Here is an 18,702-nt window from a genome sequence, read left to right on the forward strand (position 1 = left end):
GTTGCCAACATTTCTTCTGTCTGTATTTTCACTTTTTCCTAATACTGTTACTGCTCATTTGAATGAGTGAGATTGCTGAGACTCAAGGAAGACTGCTTCTTCCTAATGTGTCCAGTTCATTTATGGGACTCCATTTCTATTATAGTTTTAGGTCAAATAGACATGGAGTATTTCTACATTATCTGTGAGTTTCTGAGCTACTGTTAATCCCAAAGTAACTTTTGTTACTGTTGTCTGACATTAGAGAAACTGTACAAGCTGATTATTCGTGATCAAAATAGCAAGCTGTCATACACTGAGAAATAACATCTCTGGATCAGCAAAGGACGGTTTCAAAAGGGCACCTATGTAGCTCATGTGTAGCAAATCAGAAAAAGAGGTACCAAAGCCTCCAATGAAGGGAAGAACATCATACGAAAACTACAAGGACAGTGAAGCTAGGGACAAAATGAGCCCTTTCTTTTCCACAGTTTTGAGAAGGTATTTGTCAATACAAAAGCACAGATGTCAGCCTAGAATATTTTTAAACAACTAATTTAAAATATAAAATGAAGTGCAGCCCTCAGATGAAATGCTGACCTCTTATTTTATCAGCATTACAGTATCCCAGTGTAATTAAAATTAAAAAAAAATAAATAAAAAGGATCATTTGTGTGGACAAGCTCCTAAAAACAAACAAATAATCTATTTTACAATGGTATATAAATAATTGCTGCATTTTGGGAATGTACTTCCTGCAGTTTCTTTCACCAGGGACACCTTTTTCCTGTCCCTTTAAACTCTCAATTCCTTCTTTTAGCAGCCACTGTGATAGAGTCTTACCTCTGAATGGCTGGGAAGAATGTGGTGTGAGTAACTCTTTTCAGAAGCTGCCATCAATTCATCTTTAAGGAGAATCCTGAAGGAGCAGTTTGTGAGCTCTCCAGCTGGCATCTTCCTCCAAAGAGATCAATCACATTACCTCCTCGACATGTTCAACTTCAACCAGTCCAGGAAGCAAGAGCCTCAAGTTTGTTTTAAAACCTGTGTCTCCAGCTCAGCAGTCTTGCAAGTCATTGCTATGCCACCTGGCCTGCTCATCAAACTATTTATCGTTTCCGTTAATGCTGCCTTTGTGTTGCACAGGAAGAATGTAAGCAAATGCACTTTGCAATAGGCTGAACACATGAACCTTTTTCTGTACAAAAGAACACTACTGCTCTTTTAAAGGCTACTCTTATCTTCAGAATCTCAAAAACTTCAAAAATAATAATGTATGGCTCTACAGAACTACCAGAATAGTTTCTCTATTTTCAGCAAGTTGTTTCCTTTCACATTTTGCTGTACTCTTCTCCCTCCCTGATGGTCCCCTGTTTAGTTTTTTTAGTTATGTCTCAGAAAAATTTCACTGTATATTGGATTATGTAAAGGGTATGGGTAGAAGTGAGGAGAATGCCAGTATATTGGGCATTGATAGAATGTTTCACATCAACTGGAACAGTTAATTGCTATAAAATAACTTGAACATCCTGAAGAGATTACTCATGAGCTCTCAAGATCAGTTTTATCATCCTCGTTCTCTACTTAAATACTTCTAGTGAAAGGATTAAAAAGAAAAGAAATTACACTTGCTAGCTACTTTAACAGTGGGCTATTCTGTGTTCTTTGGATGTAACAGCATAATACAGAAACATAATTAAGAAAAATGCAGAGAAAATAGAGATGAAGGGAACTGTGTACTTACCTCCTTATCAAAATACACGATAATGACCTACTGTCCCAAGCTCTTATAAATCAGAACATCCTTAGTCTATGTTGACCTATTCTATCACATGTTGATGACTTAATTCCAAGCTTCACTCTCCCCATATGTGGTCTTTCAGCTACACAAACACACTTAAGATACAGTGCTTCAAAACATGCAGTTTATGTTGTTAGAAAAAAAAAAAAAAAATATTATCAAGTTGGGTTTTCTTTGGGGCAGACAGGGGAAAGTTCTTGTTTTGGGGAAATATATTTACTTTGAGCATATCACTAAAAAAAAAAAGGTTTTAGTCATGCTGAAAAGCCAGTTCTGGGTTACTGAGTGTGAGGGGACAAATAAAAGTTACATTATTTCCAACTGAAAATATTTTTCAGAAAACCTCCTGTTGGATGGAAGCCATGCCAATAATCTAAGAATAATTATTATTTCCTGGCTTTTTTTTTTTCTCAAATCAGCGTCTTTTTATGGTCTGGACTGGATTGGGCTAAATCTTCTCCAGATACAAAACTTCAGCATAGAATAATGATACTGTTGCCAGCAATCCATTTACTGACTTAATTGTCTGCTGAAAACAAGATTTCTGGGGCTAAGAACTATTCCCCTCTCTAAACCTCTCCATAATTGTGGCTATCATGCAGCCTCACAACATCCATCTTGCCCTCAGGCTGACTTATTGTGTGCTGTTCTGTGTCCATTTATCTGTGGATATTTATCAAGACAATCGGATAGTTTTGCACAAGCTCCAAAGCTCAATACTTAGAAGTATACAACAGAAATACTTCAAATGTTTGTTTTCATTTTAAAGGGTTTACAGTTCATAGACACAGAATCATAGAATGTCCTGAGTTGGAAAAGACCCACAGGGATCATTGAGTCCAACTCCTGTCCCTGCACAGGACAACCCCATAATTCACACCATGTGTCTGAGGATATTGTCCAATCACTCCTTGAATACTATCAGGCTTGGGGCTATGACTACCTCCCTGGGGAGCCTGTTCCTTTATTAAAAATAATCTAATTCAAAGATGAAGTTTGTGTGGGAAGAAAGGACATATTTAAATGTCTTTGGTTCCAAAACTTGACATGAGCTTTCAAGTTTCACTGTTAGAGAGATGATACCTGATTTGCCTTCACATCCATATTTCCGGACTAAACTACATCCTCAGGTATAACAATCAGTGCCCTCTGGGCACATTAGAAGATAAAGTCCAGTCCCCAAAATTCAAGTGTTCCTCACTTTGTATATGGAAGGATGAACCTGACTCAAGACCTTTAACCTTTATGTCTAGCAGTCTTACACATTTTTGGTCAATGTCAGCTCAAAAAACAGAAGTTACTTTGTTGAAGAATTAAGATCAACAGTGATCATATAAATCGTATGACTATGTGTCACAAAATTATGCTGATATAATCAGTGGTGTACCTCAAGAGGATTTAGACCACAGTTACACTAATATCCAAGAAAAATCTTCCTTTCTAAAACAAACAAACAAAAAGCAGAACTATGTTTTTTATCTAGATGTGTGTGTATCTGTATTTGAAATACAAACCTCATTATTATGAAAGATCTAAAAGTGTCTAGCCTAAAGGAAGAAGAAAACTTCATTTTAAATGAAAATAAAAATCTTTGGTTTGAAACAATTACTTAGTACAGGAAAACAGAAGTCTTTCTTCATAATTATTCATAATTAATATTGAAGTTGAGATTACTAAAATGCCACACATAGGAGAGACTAGCTGTAGGGTTAAAAATCACTGAGCAAAAACAATAAGGATCCAGGTTTAACTCCACAGACAGTCAGATTTCTATTCTGATACTCTGCCTATCACTTAATTTTCCTGTGTCTTGGTTCTCAGCATCTGAATGTTAAATCTATTTTATTGCTTTCAGTATAACCAGAGGTAATTGAAATGCAATGTAATAATCAGCTTTATTGTTTCCTTACATATGCTAAGTGAGCACCTCAGAGCATGTGTGTGAATGTCTTTTATAGTCAGCTTCAAATAGCCAATCCCAATTTATCCTAATTCCAGTAACAATTCTTTTCTAATATTAGTTCTTCAGCACTGCAGTGAAAAAAGTTCTCTACTCCATCCCACACAGTTCATGTGCAACGTAAGTTCAGAAAAGTTCTTCAGTTCATGGAAGGGTTTTGATCTTGAAGATCACCATAACAAGATGGAGAAAATAAGTTTTTTCATACCATCCGAGTATTTAGTTGTAGCATGCAGCCAGCTAGGGGCGGGGGGAAATGAAAAGACCACCACACTGTTCATTCCTTCCCTCACCTCCATACCTAGAAAAATAATTTAATAGAATAGAAGAAAATTTTGAATATTAAGAAAACTTCAATCCTTTTATATTAGATTTGCCATGTTTTTCTAGTCTCCAGCAACATGTGATAATCCTTTACATATGTGGCTCCATTATAATATGCTGGATTTGAAATACTGCTATTATTCAGTTTTCTGAACATGTTTCTTGACCATTTTCAGAAAGCTTTATCTTTAATTCAGTGTGATGATAGCAATGACAATTAACAGTCCTGAGCATTTCAAAAGAGTTCTTGTAATAGTGTGCAGTATGATCTCTCAAGTGGCTGACATCTCTGAGCAGTGCAGTTTAACGAGAGTGAAGGGGAAAAAAGAGATCTACTACAGCCAAAGGACAAAACATCTTTTGTCAATGCCATCAGAATCAGCGTTAAAAGAAGCAGTAGAACAAGTCAGCAATTTCTAGCTGTACCATAGAAGTATCAGTATTGTAACAAGCTCATTAAGCAAATTTATTCTTAGGAAAAAAAAGCAGTTATGTTTTTGCTAAAAGAATTGGTAAGAGTGCAAGAGAAGAAAAATCTGTAATTGCGGTTAAAGTGTGTTAAGACAGGAATATTTGAACTGAGATTGATGTAAAGCAATTCAAAAAGGGCTTGACATCTTAAATGTATTTCACAGTGTTCTTCCAACTAGAGGACAAAACATATAATACTGAAGTAGAAGTAAAAAATAGTTAAGTTTAGATAAATCTAAGTTAAAATTTAAACCCCATGCAAGATGTGATACTGATTATATCTCCATTTCCCTGTTTTCATTTTTCACTTAAATAGTATTCCTGTCACATTTTTCTGCATTTGAAAACAGTAAATAACATTTTCCAGACTTCACAACAGAAAGAATTATTTTGATCATAAATTCCCTACCCAATTTTCAACAAGATTTAAATTCTTAAATTTATTCAAATCCACAAGAGTAAAATACTTTAAAAAATTATTTGGATGATGTTTGTTAATGCAACAATTTCTGACAATATTACCTACACTTTTGTTCCTTAGGCTTACAGAAAAATCCTATAAAGTACCTTATGGATTGATTTTATTTTTCTTTTAAACCTACAGTTTTATTTTTATAATACCACATCTTGTTGTGTTAAGTCCAAATTCCATTCTTGGCCAAAGCAGGAAGGGAGCTCTGGTATATGTTTTCATAAAAGATGGGCTCAGATGATGCATTCTGTTTAACTTGATGATTTTGACTTTTCTTTTCAAAAAAATTAATTAAAATCTCTATAGAATTTTTCTCAAAGAACAACTACAGGTCCACTTACCAAAAATAATGAAATAATTTAACTTATTTCTCTTCAGACAGGTAGCTAAAGTAATTCTTAACTTCCAAAGTGCAAAAAGACTAAAACAGTTTGAAAGCGAAATTTTAACTTCACAATATCCTCCTTACTGCTGGTATTTTCATGTAACACTGGAAAAACCCTTCTGAACTTCATTGAGCAAATGGTATGATAATTTTCTTAGAAAAGGAGTACACCAAGCTAACTACTCAGCTACATCCAAATACCACTATTAGGTTCAACACAACTACTAATTGTATTTTCATTTGAAATTACTGTGCACAGCACTTGAAACACTTTGTACTTAAAAGATACTATGCAGTACGTAACCAGTCTGGGAAATATTTCTTCATTCTCCAAAAATAGAACAAAATTATTACTGCTTTTGATTATTACAATTCTACTAAATCTGAGTTTATTAAGAAAGGTTTAAAAATTGATTGTCTTTGATAAGAAGATTCAATAAAGCTGTGGATGTTTTTACAAATGCTGCAACCTCTGTCTGACCCAGTGACTGAACAGGTGTGGAATAGAAATGCATGCCATTCCAGCTGATATGCATGGGAAACATCAAGTCTGCTTTGTTTCTCAAGGCAAATACAGAACAACAAAAAATGGTAGTTAAAATTGCACAGGTCAAATCGGTATAAATATAGAAAAATGTACACAGGTATAATTTTCATCTAATTGATCAATGGAGTAACTTAATAGTAGTTTATAATTTAGTATTTCTGAACATGTGATAGATACATTAATCAGTATCAGTGGTAGGGAATAGTCCTGGCAGTGACCTTAAAAGATATTACCTGTATTTTCTGTTCTGTCTAGCAAAAGAAGTATGAATATATAGCTATTTTAAAAGAAAAAAAAAAAAATCACTTTATTCTACCCAATTTTAAGCAGGTTCCAGGTTAGGAAAGTAATTATTAAGAACAGGTAGACGATTCAGATGTTAAGTGAAAGTAAGGAATCAGTACTAATGTATTTCAAAATTTGGACAAATATCTAAGGTGGAATAAATGTGAGCTTGTCTACTTTTTCCACCTGTCATCCACGAGTTCTCAAAAGGTAGTTATTAACAGATCTAAGATTACTTCACTTTTCAGATTTTCAAAAGTATCTTACTCAAAGGGCTGAAATCCCTTGATAACTGTTTCTTTAAGTAAGTTTCAGTATTATTTAAGAAATCAACAACTGATCTGAAAATTCTTCAGTTTAGACTCCAATTAATTCTGTTGGCAGAAATTCCGGTTTTAATGACATGTATTTTCTTGAATTCTATTCACTATATTTTGCTGTTTTGCAGTTCTCTAATAATAAACCATTATTCTTCCACTCACAAGCATTAATTCTCTATCAGAAATATCACAAGAACATCTCATACATGGGCATTCAGTATTTTCAGTATTAAAAAAAGTAAACATGCATTGTAACTTCTTTCTAAGAATACTGTAAAAATTATGTTCTTCTATACTCCTTTTCCAATAAACACCCAGTTTGACATATCCATTGAAATTAAAACCTTGCCTGTGGTTATTTTTGTTAGATGATTCTAAAAATGATGGAAGAAACCACCTTGCCCATTTAATTGTCAAGGTTTAGTGGTTTGGAACTTGATCTGCAGGAATGCAAATCACAATAACAATACTCCTTTGTGCTTTTTATAATTGCACTGTTGCTCCCAGCAGATATCTCCTACTGTATTCCAGACTGAGCACCCCAGATTATCTTTAAGAAAGCTCTCCCTATTTCTGCCTGTCATCTATTCTTGAACAAATGTTACCCTTCTATATCAAAATTTCAAACCTGAAATTTATTCTACTGCATGCCAGCCGTGTCAGTTTGTAAGTTTCTGTTATAGATCACCAAGATTGAAGTCTTGTCTTCTAAACTCGGGTGAAATGCACTGTTATTGTATCAGTTGTCAAATGTTCAAATACACCATTGTCAACTCATTTCATTCCTTCTCTCTCTCATTCTGCTAAGAATAGACCTTAGTTATACAGATGTGTTTACAAAGAACAGCTTTTCACATAAACTGAGATGTTAATTCATTTACAGAAAAACAGAAACAAGCAGACCTTTTCAGACCACCTCATTTTCTACCTTCCTTCCTAGCTGTCTGTTCTTTAAGGTTTCTTGAACACCTTTTCTCATCTTTGTGGTGCACTATGTATATTCTTCTTAAAGATAATTTTTCTCCCTAGCCAAGATTTACTTTGAATCACAAGATTTTTTTTCCTTAATCCTTTAGCAATGTTGCCCACCTGTCATCACCCCACATCCATTTCAACCCCAAGATATTTAATTTACCTTAGTGTAAAGGAATCTTTATTATTATTATTATTATTAATAATAATAATAGTACAAGGAAAAACTGACAAGTTGTAACGTATCTGGAAATAAGGAATGTGAAATACAGAATAGAACAATTCGATTGGAAGGGACCTACAATGATCATTTAGTCCAACTGCCTGACCACGTCAGGGCTGATCAATAGTTAAAGCGTGTTGGGAGCTCTGTCCAAATCCTCTTAACACTGAGACATTGACTACCCCTGTAGAAAGCTCATTCCAGTGTTTGACCACCATCTTCATGAAGAAATGCATCCTAATGTCAAGTCTGAACCTCCCTTGAAGCAGTTTTGAGCCATTCTCACACATCCTGTCCCTGGATACCAAGGAGATGAGCTCAGCACCTCCCTTTTGACATCATATCCTCAGGAAGCTGCAGAGTTTAAGAAGGACAAGGAATTACTGGAGGGAGTCCAGCAGACGGTTACAAAGATGATTATGGACCTAGAGCACCCTTCTTATGAAAAGAGACTGAGAGAGCTGGGTCTGTTCAGCCTGGAGAAGAGAAAGCTGAGAGGGGATCTCATCACTGTTTATAAATATCTGAAGAGTGGGTGTCAAGAGGATGGAACCAGATTCCTTTCAGTGGTGCCTAGCCATAGGATGAGGGGCAACAGGCGCAGGCTGAAGCATATGAAGTTCCATCTGGAAATGAGGAAAAACTTATTTACTTTGGGGGTGCCAGAGCACTTGAACAGGCTGCCCAGAGGTGTTGTTGAGTCTCCTTCTCTGGAGACATTCAAGACCTGCCTGGACACATTTGTGTGCAATCTACTCTAGGTGAACCTGCTACAGCAGATGGGTTGGACTAGGTGATCTCCAGAGGTCCCTTCCAACCCTAACTATTCTGTGATTCTGTGAGAGCCATGGGGTCACCCCTCAGCCTCCTTTTCTCCAACCAGACAATCTCAGGCACTCCTCATAGGGTATCCCACCTTGCAGCCCTTTAACCAGCTTTGTTGCCCTACTCTGGACACACTGAAGTACCTTAATATTCTTTTGAAGTTGTGAGCACTAGAAATGCAACACAATACTCAAGGAAAAGCCACAACAATGCTCTTATAAATACAGCAGTAATAAGAAAATGTGAATTTTGATACTGGTCCCAAGAAATAAATCGTAGTTTTATTTACAGATCAATGTTACCTGTATGCTAGAGTAAAAATAGCAAGAAAATGGCATCTTTATTTTCCCTTCATTTGAATTAAAGCACAAGGTTCAATATGGAAGACCAACACAAAACATTTTTATTCCTAAAGACATTTTTTCCAGCTTTGGCTTCTGTTCATAGATACAACAGATTTTTGGTGTTTATACTCATTCACCCAAGACCAAAACAAATGTTAATTAAGAAAAAAAAAATCAGAACCCTGTTTATATCAACTTGATCTGCATAAAGCATTAGTTGGCAATACAAGAGTCACTATAATTTAAAGGCTCCAGCATCAAACTGTTAATGTATTCTTTGTTTTGGAATTCTCTGAGATTCACATCTTATTTAGAATTTATCCAGTCTGTTTTCTTTAGCACAGGGATTAGACTATGTACTTGAAAATAAGTTACTGTTTTGAGATCAATTAAAACTATTAGGACATGCAGCTGATAAACATACTGTTTTTTCTTTCTTAAGGACAATTGACTGTAGCAAATCTGTAAATCTGAAAGGACTTAATTAGTATCCAGGGACAGTTTAGTGGTGCTTAACTAAGAGACCATAAATTACTGGAAGGAGGAAAAGGGAAAAGGGAAAAGGGAAAAGAAGACCAGCACTAACCAACCTCTTATTACATCTTGCTAGGGTTTTTTTAGTGGAAAATTCTAGTTGAAGGGAATATAATTTGCCATTTAGAATCATCACAAGAAGTAATACTTCTCTTCAGACTAGCAAGAAAATTTTTTGTCTGTAAAACAGATGGACTACATTAAAAAAAATTCTGGAGAGCTAAAATACAGGGAGAAACTAAATCATAAAAGGAAGCAGAATATATGTATTATTTAATGAAAAAAAAAAAAAATCAGGTGCAGGAGTATTAAAACACAGATTCACAGGAGAAGGAGTCACACTTATTTTTCTTCCCTGAGAGAACAGAATTATCTACCTACTGTCATACAATGCCTATGCCATAAAATACTATCAGGGCAGAAACTCTGCCCATTTCATGTTCATTTTTTTTTCTGTTACCTTATCCCCACTGTAACAGACTGCATCTCTTCTTACTGAGACAAGATAGAGTTAACCTTTCTAGTTTATTCACATACTTAATCCTGTTTGTGGAGACTTGACCCTTCCTTATTACATGGTATTCAGCCTGATCTTTGCTCTCTCCAGTGTTATTGATCATATCCCTTTATAAGCATCTCTCTCCCTATTTCAGCATACCACAACTTCCATTTTCTCCTGTGCTAAGTGATCCTGCTTTCCCCATTACAGGCTCCTCAACATGTGAGGCAGGTCTGATCAGTACAGAACAGTCCAGTATTCTGAGGTGCCCAGACTGATGTGAGGGAACAACAGCTAGACTCCATAGGTTAACCTACTCTGACTTAACCATTTCTGCATCATAAAGCTGGGGAGGTTTAGGGACAGGGTCTCACTGCTACCCATAGTGCATGAAAAGCAACTTGTTTATGTCTTTTCTCAAATTACTAGCAAGATGTGCAGCTAATCCTCCACAGAGAACACAGGGAGAACACTTCAATGAGGGAGACAACTCAGTATTGGCTGTTCTTTGTGGTAATGTTGTAGATGTGCATATGTTTATTATTGCAAAGGAAGCCTGGGATTCCCAATTTATCTCTTATTTCAAACAGGGCTCTAAACATGGGCTGACTTCCTCTCTATGACCTTCGTACCACACAACCTCAGATCTAATTGGATCCAGATGCAAGCAGTGGCAATCTGTTCTGCACATCTCATCATATGGATGTTCTGAAGGCAGCTACACTAAGGACTGAAAGGGACATCAAAACACTACATAAGACTGCATCTACACTTATACAGAGTGCCTCGTGTAGCATCATGAAAATGCTCTGCTATCAGATAGTGACACAACTTGCTTCCCTTCCTATTAAGATAGGAACACAGAGGATTTAATACAATTGGACACAATGGTGCTGTTAAGAGGCAGCTTTAGTGTGCACTTGAAGTATCAGTCTCCAGTGCATTCCTGGGGATGACACTAGAGTTAACATGGACTTTTATTGACTGCAGTGTGTCAAATAACCACACAGCTTTTTCCATTTTTGTTTATTTAAGAAGACATATCTCGTACTAAAGGAATAAAGAACATGGACACAGGTGTTATTAACTAAAATGAGTATTAAAAAAATGGACCTACAGTGTTCCAGGATTTTGGGATATGAGCAGATCCCCGTAATTTTTATTGAGGAGAATCCAGACAATGTTTATGCATGTTTTTTACCTTTCCTTTGTGCCTATAATAAAAGTATCATCTGCCCTTGTATTCATGTTTGTGAAGTAATAAGGGAAATACATAAACTAAATCTGTCCCCATAAATTATTAATTTTAGCAAATAAAAAAATTATCATTATAAGTGCTATAGTAACATGATTGCCTTGACCATGGTGTACTTCTGGGAATTGTCCATTCAGAAGGAAGTCCACAACTCTAAAGTTATCATAAAATAAGGTATGCATTATCATCCTAAACAATATCTCAATAAAGAGGAGTAAAATATGGGTGACTAAAAGAGAAACAAAGGAAGCGGAAATAAGAACAATATCCATCTTACATTAAGGAATCACTGACCAAACAGAAAAAAAAAAAAAAGACATAAACAGTGATAAACGTTTTATCGTTTATCATTTCTAAATATTACCTGAAACTACCATGTTCAGCTTCAGCGCTAGGTTCACAACTGAGTATTTATCTTATCTCACAGCAGGAGATAACCTCTTCCTCAGCTGAAGTAACTACTTCTTTTCAAAAGGTTCCTCTCCCACAAGCCCTTACCTCAAAAAACCACCAGTTTGCAGTTGAGCTATAACAAGATTTAAACTCTACTTTTAGATTGTCAGTTTCTCATAACTAAGAGTTGTTCCTGTATGTACTTCAAAGGCAAGCAATGCTGTGGACTTCCCAGCAGTGTGTCCTGCTTCTGAAGTCTTTGAATTATCCGTAGGAGATGCTATTGACCAAAAGAAACAGACAGTCTTAAAAAAAAAAAAATAAAAATAGATTACTTCTTTAAAACTAATTCTATTTTTTGTCTCTTCAAACAGCAACAGATTTACAGATTTCAAGAAAACTAAAGATGTTGTAGAGGAAATTACTGTTCATCAGCATAAACAATCAGTATAACATGAAGGGCTTAGCTACTCCAGAAAGAAACATAAATTTAAAGTAAATATTTTCTGAAATAATTATAATTCTTTCTGTCAGGCAGGCATTCTGCCTGTCCTGACAGACATTCTGTCCTGCTGTTACTGCTGTTTATCCAGCAGATTTAGTCTTCACTATAGGTAGCCTCACATGTAACACATACTGTTTCTTGATCTGTTTTTTTTATTTCACTTTCAGATAGTAGCATTATGTATCGAGGGTATCAACAAGTTTCCAGTTCACTGAACCATGAGAAGGGCTGAGGCTCACCATGCTCTTTTCTTGGCAACAACAGTTCAACCAGCATGGAAGAAGTCAGCAACATTTCCAAGAAGATTAAATATATCTCATTTATTTAAGTATCTTCTTTGTAGCTTCCGTTACAGTCAGATTTTCCTCTTACCATGGTCTTAGTTCTGACTGTCACCAGACAGACCTCAAATCAAACTTAAGTTTTTAAAGTATTTTTCAAAGATGTCAGTGCCAAGGTAAAACAGAAGGGGAAAACAAATTTTAGGGTGAGGCAAGGGTAAGGTACCAAACTGGTATACTTCTGCTGGAAAGTCACAAGTTCATTTTTAACTCATGTAACTCATCTGCAAAACAAGCCTCCAAACTTCCTCTGGTTTCAATTCCTAGCAGCTAAAATGAGGGTTCCTTCTGCAATTCTTTCTGAAAAAGCAGATATTGAAATTCCAAACAAATATGGCATCTGTATTCTAACTTAAGTAATGCCAGAAACAGCATTAGAAATCAGATCTTCTATTTCACTGGGCATACTAGTACATCTTTGCAGTTACTATATTTACTTCCAAATTTAAGTTTTAAATAAAGTTAAAAGATATAGTTGTTAGCAATTGTTACGACTGCAAAAAACAGTGTGATTGATTTATTGACAGCTGTGAGTTTAAACACACAGAATTCAGCAACTGAAGCAAAATTATGCAAATAATCATTTGTTATATTCTACCTTGACAATACGAATTCTTCTAATTTAGTTAAGATTTCTTAAATTAAGAAATATGAGTAGTGACAGCCCTCCTCCCTCTCTTTGTACATGTGAATATATCTGCACATAGTCTAACGCTTTATCCTTACCAGTGCTGTCATCATAAACAACAGTAACCGTTTTCCACTTGAAGAACTGCACAAGGTCAAGGATGGCACGGCTGAGTGAAGAGAAATCTGGATAGAGGCTGACATAGAAGGAGTCCTTGTTGTCTGACACCTGATGTTTCCAGCGGGTCTGGATATGTGGAACACCCAACGCGTTGCAGATGGATTGCACAGCATTAGCTGAGGAGCTATGGGAGGGTCCGAAGATGGCAGCCACCCCAAGGGACAGCTGATCACAGGCTGAAGAGGAGACAGAAGTCTGTCAATGATGAGAGGAAAGAAGGCAGTGTACCAGAAGGTATTGCAAAATTCATATTAAACAAAAGGCACCCCACGAATTTTAAGCTGACAGAGATCTCTTCTTGTGTAACAATTTCACTTAGACAGATTTCAGCTTCGGGATACATTTCTAAGCTTTCACTCTGAGCTGATCAATAGCAACACTTAACATCGAAATAGCTCTCAGCTATATTTAATAAACACTTCTATGTCAGTGAAAGTCACAAAGGCCAGCAATTGTGTGTCTTTTAAAAAGCACTGACGAGAAGAGATTTATGCTCAGCTGCATCTTACATTTGGAAAATGGCCATATGGGACAGTATACTAACCTAGGCTGTACAAGCATTAACTTCTTCCTCAATCAATCAACACTATTTCTACTGAGATCCTAATTACGTAGAAAATGTATGTTTAGTATATTCTAGCTAAGTATCAGATGAATTATTAATTTCATTTTAATGGACATTTGTATTTCTATATATGAAAAGTATGCGTGTTGACTAGCAAAAATTGAAGGTCAATATTTTCCCTGAAAGAAAACAAAATCGTTATCTGCTAATGAAAAAAAAAAATCAGTGTCCCTTTCAAACACTGGAAATATTCTGTTTTGTTACACCCATATTAGTAAATAAAACTGGCCCTGAGTGTCACTGATTTGATACTGCTGCATTCAGGTAGCTTAGCTCTCCTCTTTCCAATATAGGATGGCCCTACCTATACTGTGCATTAGCGGTCTCTGGTTTGTATTATCTCCCACAGTATGCCCCAGTATTAACTTGTAGACTATTAGCTGGGACATACCAAAAAGAAGGCAGGAAAATTAGTCAATACTGCAGAGCAACATTTCAGCCCATGCCCTGCTCCTGTTTAGATCACTACCATAGACATATTCCTTGTGAGTATGCAGTTCTGAGAAACAACAGATTCTGTCTTCTTAGAAAAAAAATCCTATTTAGTCAAGAGGAGTAATGGAAAGTATCTCCCTAACCCAATCTAGATGTATTTATATGAGGTTTGACTAATTAGTATTGTTATTCCACCATCAATGTTCCTGACAGCTGACGAAACAAGCAGTAGAAACACATCTTGCTGTACTATTTTTCTCAGGAAGTAAAAACTGTTTTATTATGCACTTCTTTATCAACATGATGAAAATATTGCTAAGTCTTTCAAGTGCATTTCAGAAACTATACTGGCACACCTTTTTATTACTGCAGAGCACTGGTGGTTTAAATGAACTTCTCATATATACACAGGATCGACATTGCATTTCTGAGCATAGTATCAGGGCCTAAATGACTAGCTTGATAAAAAAAAACATTTATGCTAATATTGCCCTTCCTAACAGTAATCAACAAGCTTTATGCAAATGTCAGTAAATGGGATCACTAACAACAGCAATAGCTACCAGATGGCTTTTCAATGGGCTTTTTTTTCCCCTGTTTCTGAGATTTGAATAATGCAATGCTTTCACACGTGGCACTGTCTCTATCGGACACGTGCCAATTTTTCTAGTGCATTGAGGGTTATTTTGTTTGCATTTACAGTATTCTTCACTGAAACAGTATATTGGAAATATCATCTTGCGTTCAGGTTGCTCTTTCATACAGTACCTTTTAAAAAACTTTAATATTTCATCTATATTCAACCTCAAAAGTATGTGCTACTAAGAGGTCTAAACAGGCTATTTGTGATGCAGTGCCTGCCTGCTCACTAATGGACATAATCATGAACCACAAAATGAGTCAAATGCTTAAACCTCATTGTTAAAACTCTGCTTTGGAGCCATCATAATAAAATGAACCATTTTATGTTAACCTTTAGCCTCTCATTCTGAACTAAAGCACCTGTCAGCACAAATGTAGTTGGCTATATTGTGAATTGATGAAGCAAAAACCTATTAGCACTGGAAGATTACACAGATTTTGATACAGCCTTACCAGTTAAAATAAAGAGTTGCACCCTCATCCGAGATGCAAGTGGGAACAATGAATATATACAATCTATTCAATGCAACTAAACAATGGCATGTTAACATTCTAACTTTAGCTATTATAGCCTATCAAGAATTAGAAACTTGAAGAATTAAAGATCACAGAACAAATTTCTCTGCTCTCTACATCTACCCCCTGGAAGTGAGAGAAAGTGTTCCTTTAAATTTCACAGGACAGCATGCGCTGGAGTCAGGAAGTGGTTGAATTTGGAAAATAAGGAGGAAAAGAGAAAGCAGGGGCCAGAATTGAGGATTGCCCCATTCATTTGCTGTTGGTCAAGGCGGAAAGGGAAGAGTAGTCCCTCAGAACCTACTTTATCAGCCAAAACAATAGTATAACAACTCAAAAATCCTTGATTAAAAGTGTTGTATGTCTCTTTCTTCTTCCACACACTCTCCTCTGCAAAGAAATCATCTTGCTAGGCATAAATGTTTAGGCCATAATAGTTTCCATAAATCAAAGCATCTTACAGTTAACTAAACTGTGTATATTTCTGTACAAATACGGATACTATTTTCATACCTGGCATCAGCCTATATTAGAATTGTTTGTTTAGCAAATAAACAGATAAAACAGGTTAGCAAGTTTAACTCTGTGTGTTACAGCAAGAGAAAAAAAAAACAAACACATACCTCCATTTCTAAACTGGATTTTTATTCAGCATTATACTGTGCTTTTAAAAGGTACTTAATGTACATTCATCGCGACATAGCAGCTTTTCCCTGTGTAGCACTTCTAATGTACCACCAATTGTTCTTATTCATCACAGTCTTCTATAAAACAAAAAATCCCTTAGAGTGTAAAGCTTTCAGTCTTAACATGGCAGCAGCATGTTGGGGCCAGATCACTTAGTAAATTTAAGCTAGAAACTTGTCATAAGAAATATAGGTTGACGTCCAATTCTTTCACCTTTTTCATTTTGTTGTTAAGGACAATGTTCATATGAAATTTGGTCTTCAATTTATAAAAAAAGATGGTTTTAAAGAACATGCAATACAGTGCAAGATTCACTTCTGCTGAATTCTGACAGCAGGCTTTGTATTTTCTCCTATAAATATTTGTTGGGGTTTCTACTTTCTAGGGTATGGCGATGATTCAGTACAACATGCATCTACAGTCATAGACTTGAATGTAAAGCAATCTGAAAATTTCATTTTTTGTGAGAAAAAGAGATTTGAAAACTTAGGAAAAATATTCATAATTATTTTAAACTTTTATTTTTTCTTTGAACAAATCATTCATAATTAGGAGAAAACTGCAGAACTCAGGCCTGAACATTCACTTCTGATAGATATATTCTCAAGCAGACTTAATATTTAGGCTTATATTTATGACTCATTGAGATAAGATGTGCAAAACTAGAACTACTTTTTCCTCTTTGAAGACCACACTTGATTAACTCTATGAGACATCCATATGCTAAAAGTATTTGTGGAGATGTAGTTAAATTGATTGAATGCTGGAAAGTGAACTGGAACCTTTTTCCATGTTCGCTAGAATTGGGGTGCACTTGGCATTTTCCGGGACAAAGTTTGGAGATAGCGTTTTCTCATTCCAAAGGAGCTGGTCTCAAAAACACCCTGGTCACAAAGCTCAGAAAAAAAATTATTTCAGACTTTAAATATTTAAATAAATAGCTTTTAGACAAAGACAGTGGGATCAAATGTGACAACGCAATTTTCAAGCAGCTACCATTACAGTCTTCAAGGGATGGTCTTTAAAGCAATTATTTGAAGTCAGCCACAATCTTGTACTGTTTCACTGCATATGGTTTTATTGGACAGACATTTTTTTCAGGTAGGTAAACCAAGTGAATCTTAGTTTATCATTAAAAAAATAAATATGCAAAAGGTTACCTTTTTTGGATGCTTCAAAACTGTCATAGAGATTTATCTTTTGGGTGTCATATGTTAATGTGGTGTTTGGCAGAAGAGTTCTGTTTCTGTTGATTGTGTTCACAGCAAATCGGAAGGCTAATTCTTCTGCTCCCATTGGACCAGATTCCACACACTCAAAAATGCCTCCTGGTAGTGGGAGAAAAAAAAGCATGCACTAGTAAGCCAGAATGGCATACAACAACATCTTTAATCATCAATTTGGGAAAATGTTTATCTGTATTGCTAATTTAAATCTCACAAAAATCATGAGATTATTTCATGAGTTGTACTGTATCAGGTGTATTGAGTCAAAGCATAAAGAACCCAGGAACAAATCAAACTTACCTTAAAGAAAACTTTTTTTTTCATACATTCATTATTCTACTGTGTGTAAGAAGAGTGTGGCAATACAAAATAACCATGCTATTTAGAAGTGAAATATGAGAGGGATAAAGAGCACGTAATTATTATTTTACATAGTTAAACTTGAAATTATGATTACTCCTTCCGGATGTGTGACTGGGGAAGGAGTTTTCTGGATTCTTGTTTTCTTCTGTTCTAAACTTATGATACAGCTATAACAAAGAGTTTACCAGAAATGCTACATATAAAGGAACACGGAACTGGGATGCCCCAGACTGCCTCCAGAAATGAAGTAGTATAGATATTTAACATGACTGTGTGCCTGAACTGACAGGTATGTTGAGCAAAGGGTTCAAATTTTGTTCTTTTGCACTGTTCTGCGCGTACATGCTCATCTCATTCTCAGGAAATACAGGAATCTAAAAAACTACACAGTATATAAGCACTATCATGCAATGAAAACAGCCCCCAAAGTGTACTGACAGAGTAGGAAATACTTCAAATAACAAGCAATTTCTAGGATGCCTCTGAGTCAGCTTTCATCTTAAATGAAGCAAATAACTTTCTGAATAAGTGCTGTGCTTTAGCCATTCTTTTCTGTGAATGAGATATCATTGACCATGAATGCAAATTAATACATACTTCAGGTAACATCATTTATTCTTAGGTCTGGAAAGGCCAAGGATACAGTGATAATAAAAGTAATTTGAAGATATGTCCTTACTATGGTGACACGGAATGCCTGAGAAAAACAATCAGCATCTACATGGTCCCTTGGGTTCTCATATTGATCGCATCTGTCAATACTAATGGACAGCCAAAGGCCATCATCTGAGGATCACTAGTTACAAGCCAGGCATTATATCTGTGCAAGAAGCATTTTTCATTCACTTTCTCCTGGTTTGTACTTATTCATTTCCAACATAATGTTACTACCTGACTTGGTATGGTCTAAAAAAATTTATTCAACACTCTACTAGTTTCTCAGCAAGAAGCTCTCAGCATCTACA

The 18,702-nt window shown here is 35.7% G+C and overlaps 1 protein-coding gene across 9 annotated transcripts in view; it reads right to left on the bottom strand.

The window, feature by feature from the left end:
• The window catches only part of GRIK2 (glutamate ionotropic receptor kainate type subunit 2), a 431,302-nt gene that overhangs the window by 238,003 nt on the left and 174,597 nt on the right, over positions 1 to 18,702 (bottom strand). For 8 of the 9 annotated variants that reach the window (XM_065834051.2, XM_071806698.1, XM_071806700.1 and 5 more), the window contains 2 exons: positions 17,309 to 17,476; positions 13,162 to 13,419 (listed from right to left, as the gene is read on the bottom strand). In XM_065834051.2, the coding sequence (XP_065690123.1) occupies positions 13,162 to 13,419; positions 17,309 to 17,476 (426 nt within the window). Of the gene's footprint in view, positions 1 to 13,161; positions 13,439 to 17,308; positions 17,477 to 18,702 lie in introns of those variants that run through there. The other variant, XM_071806702.1, reaches the window with a different exon arrangement.

This window comes from Patagioenas fasciata, chromosome 3 (genome assembly GCF_037038585.1).
Source record: "Patagioenas fasciata isolate bPatFas1 chromosome 3, bPatFas1.hap1, whole genome shotgun sequence".
In the NCBI taxonomy this organism is placed as follows: Eukaryota; Metazoa; Chordata; class Aves; order Columbiformes; family Columbidae; genus Patagioenas; species Patagioenas fasciata.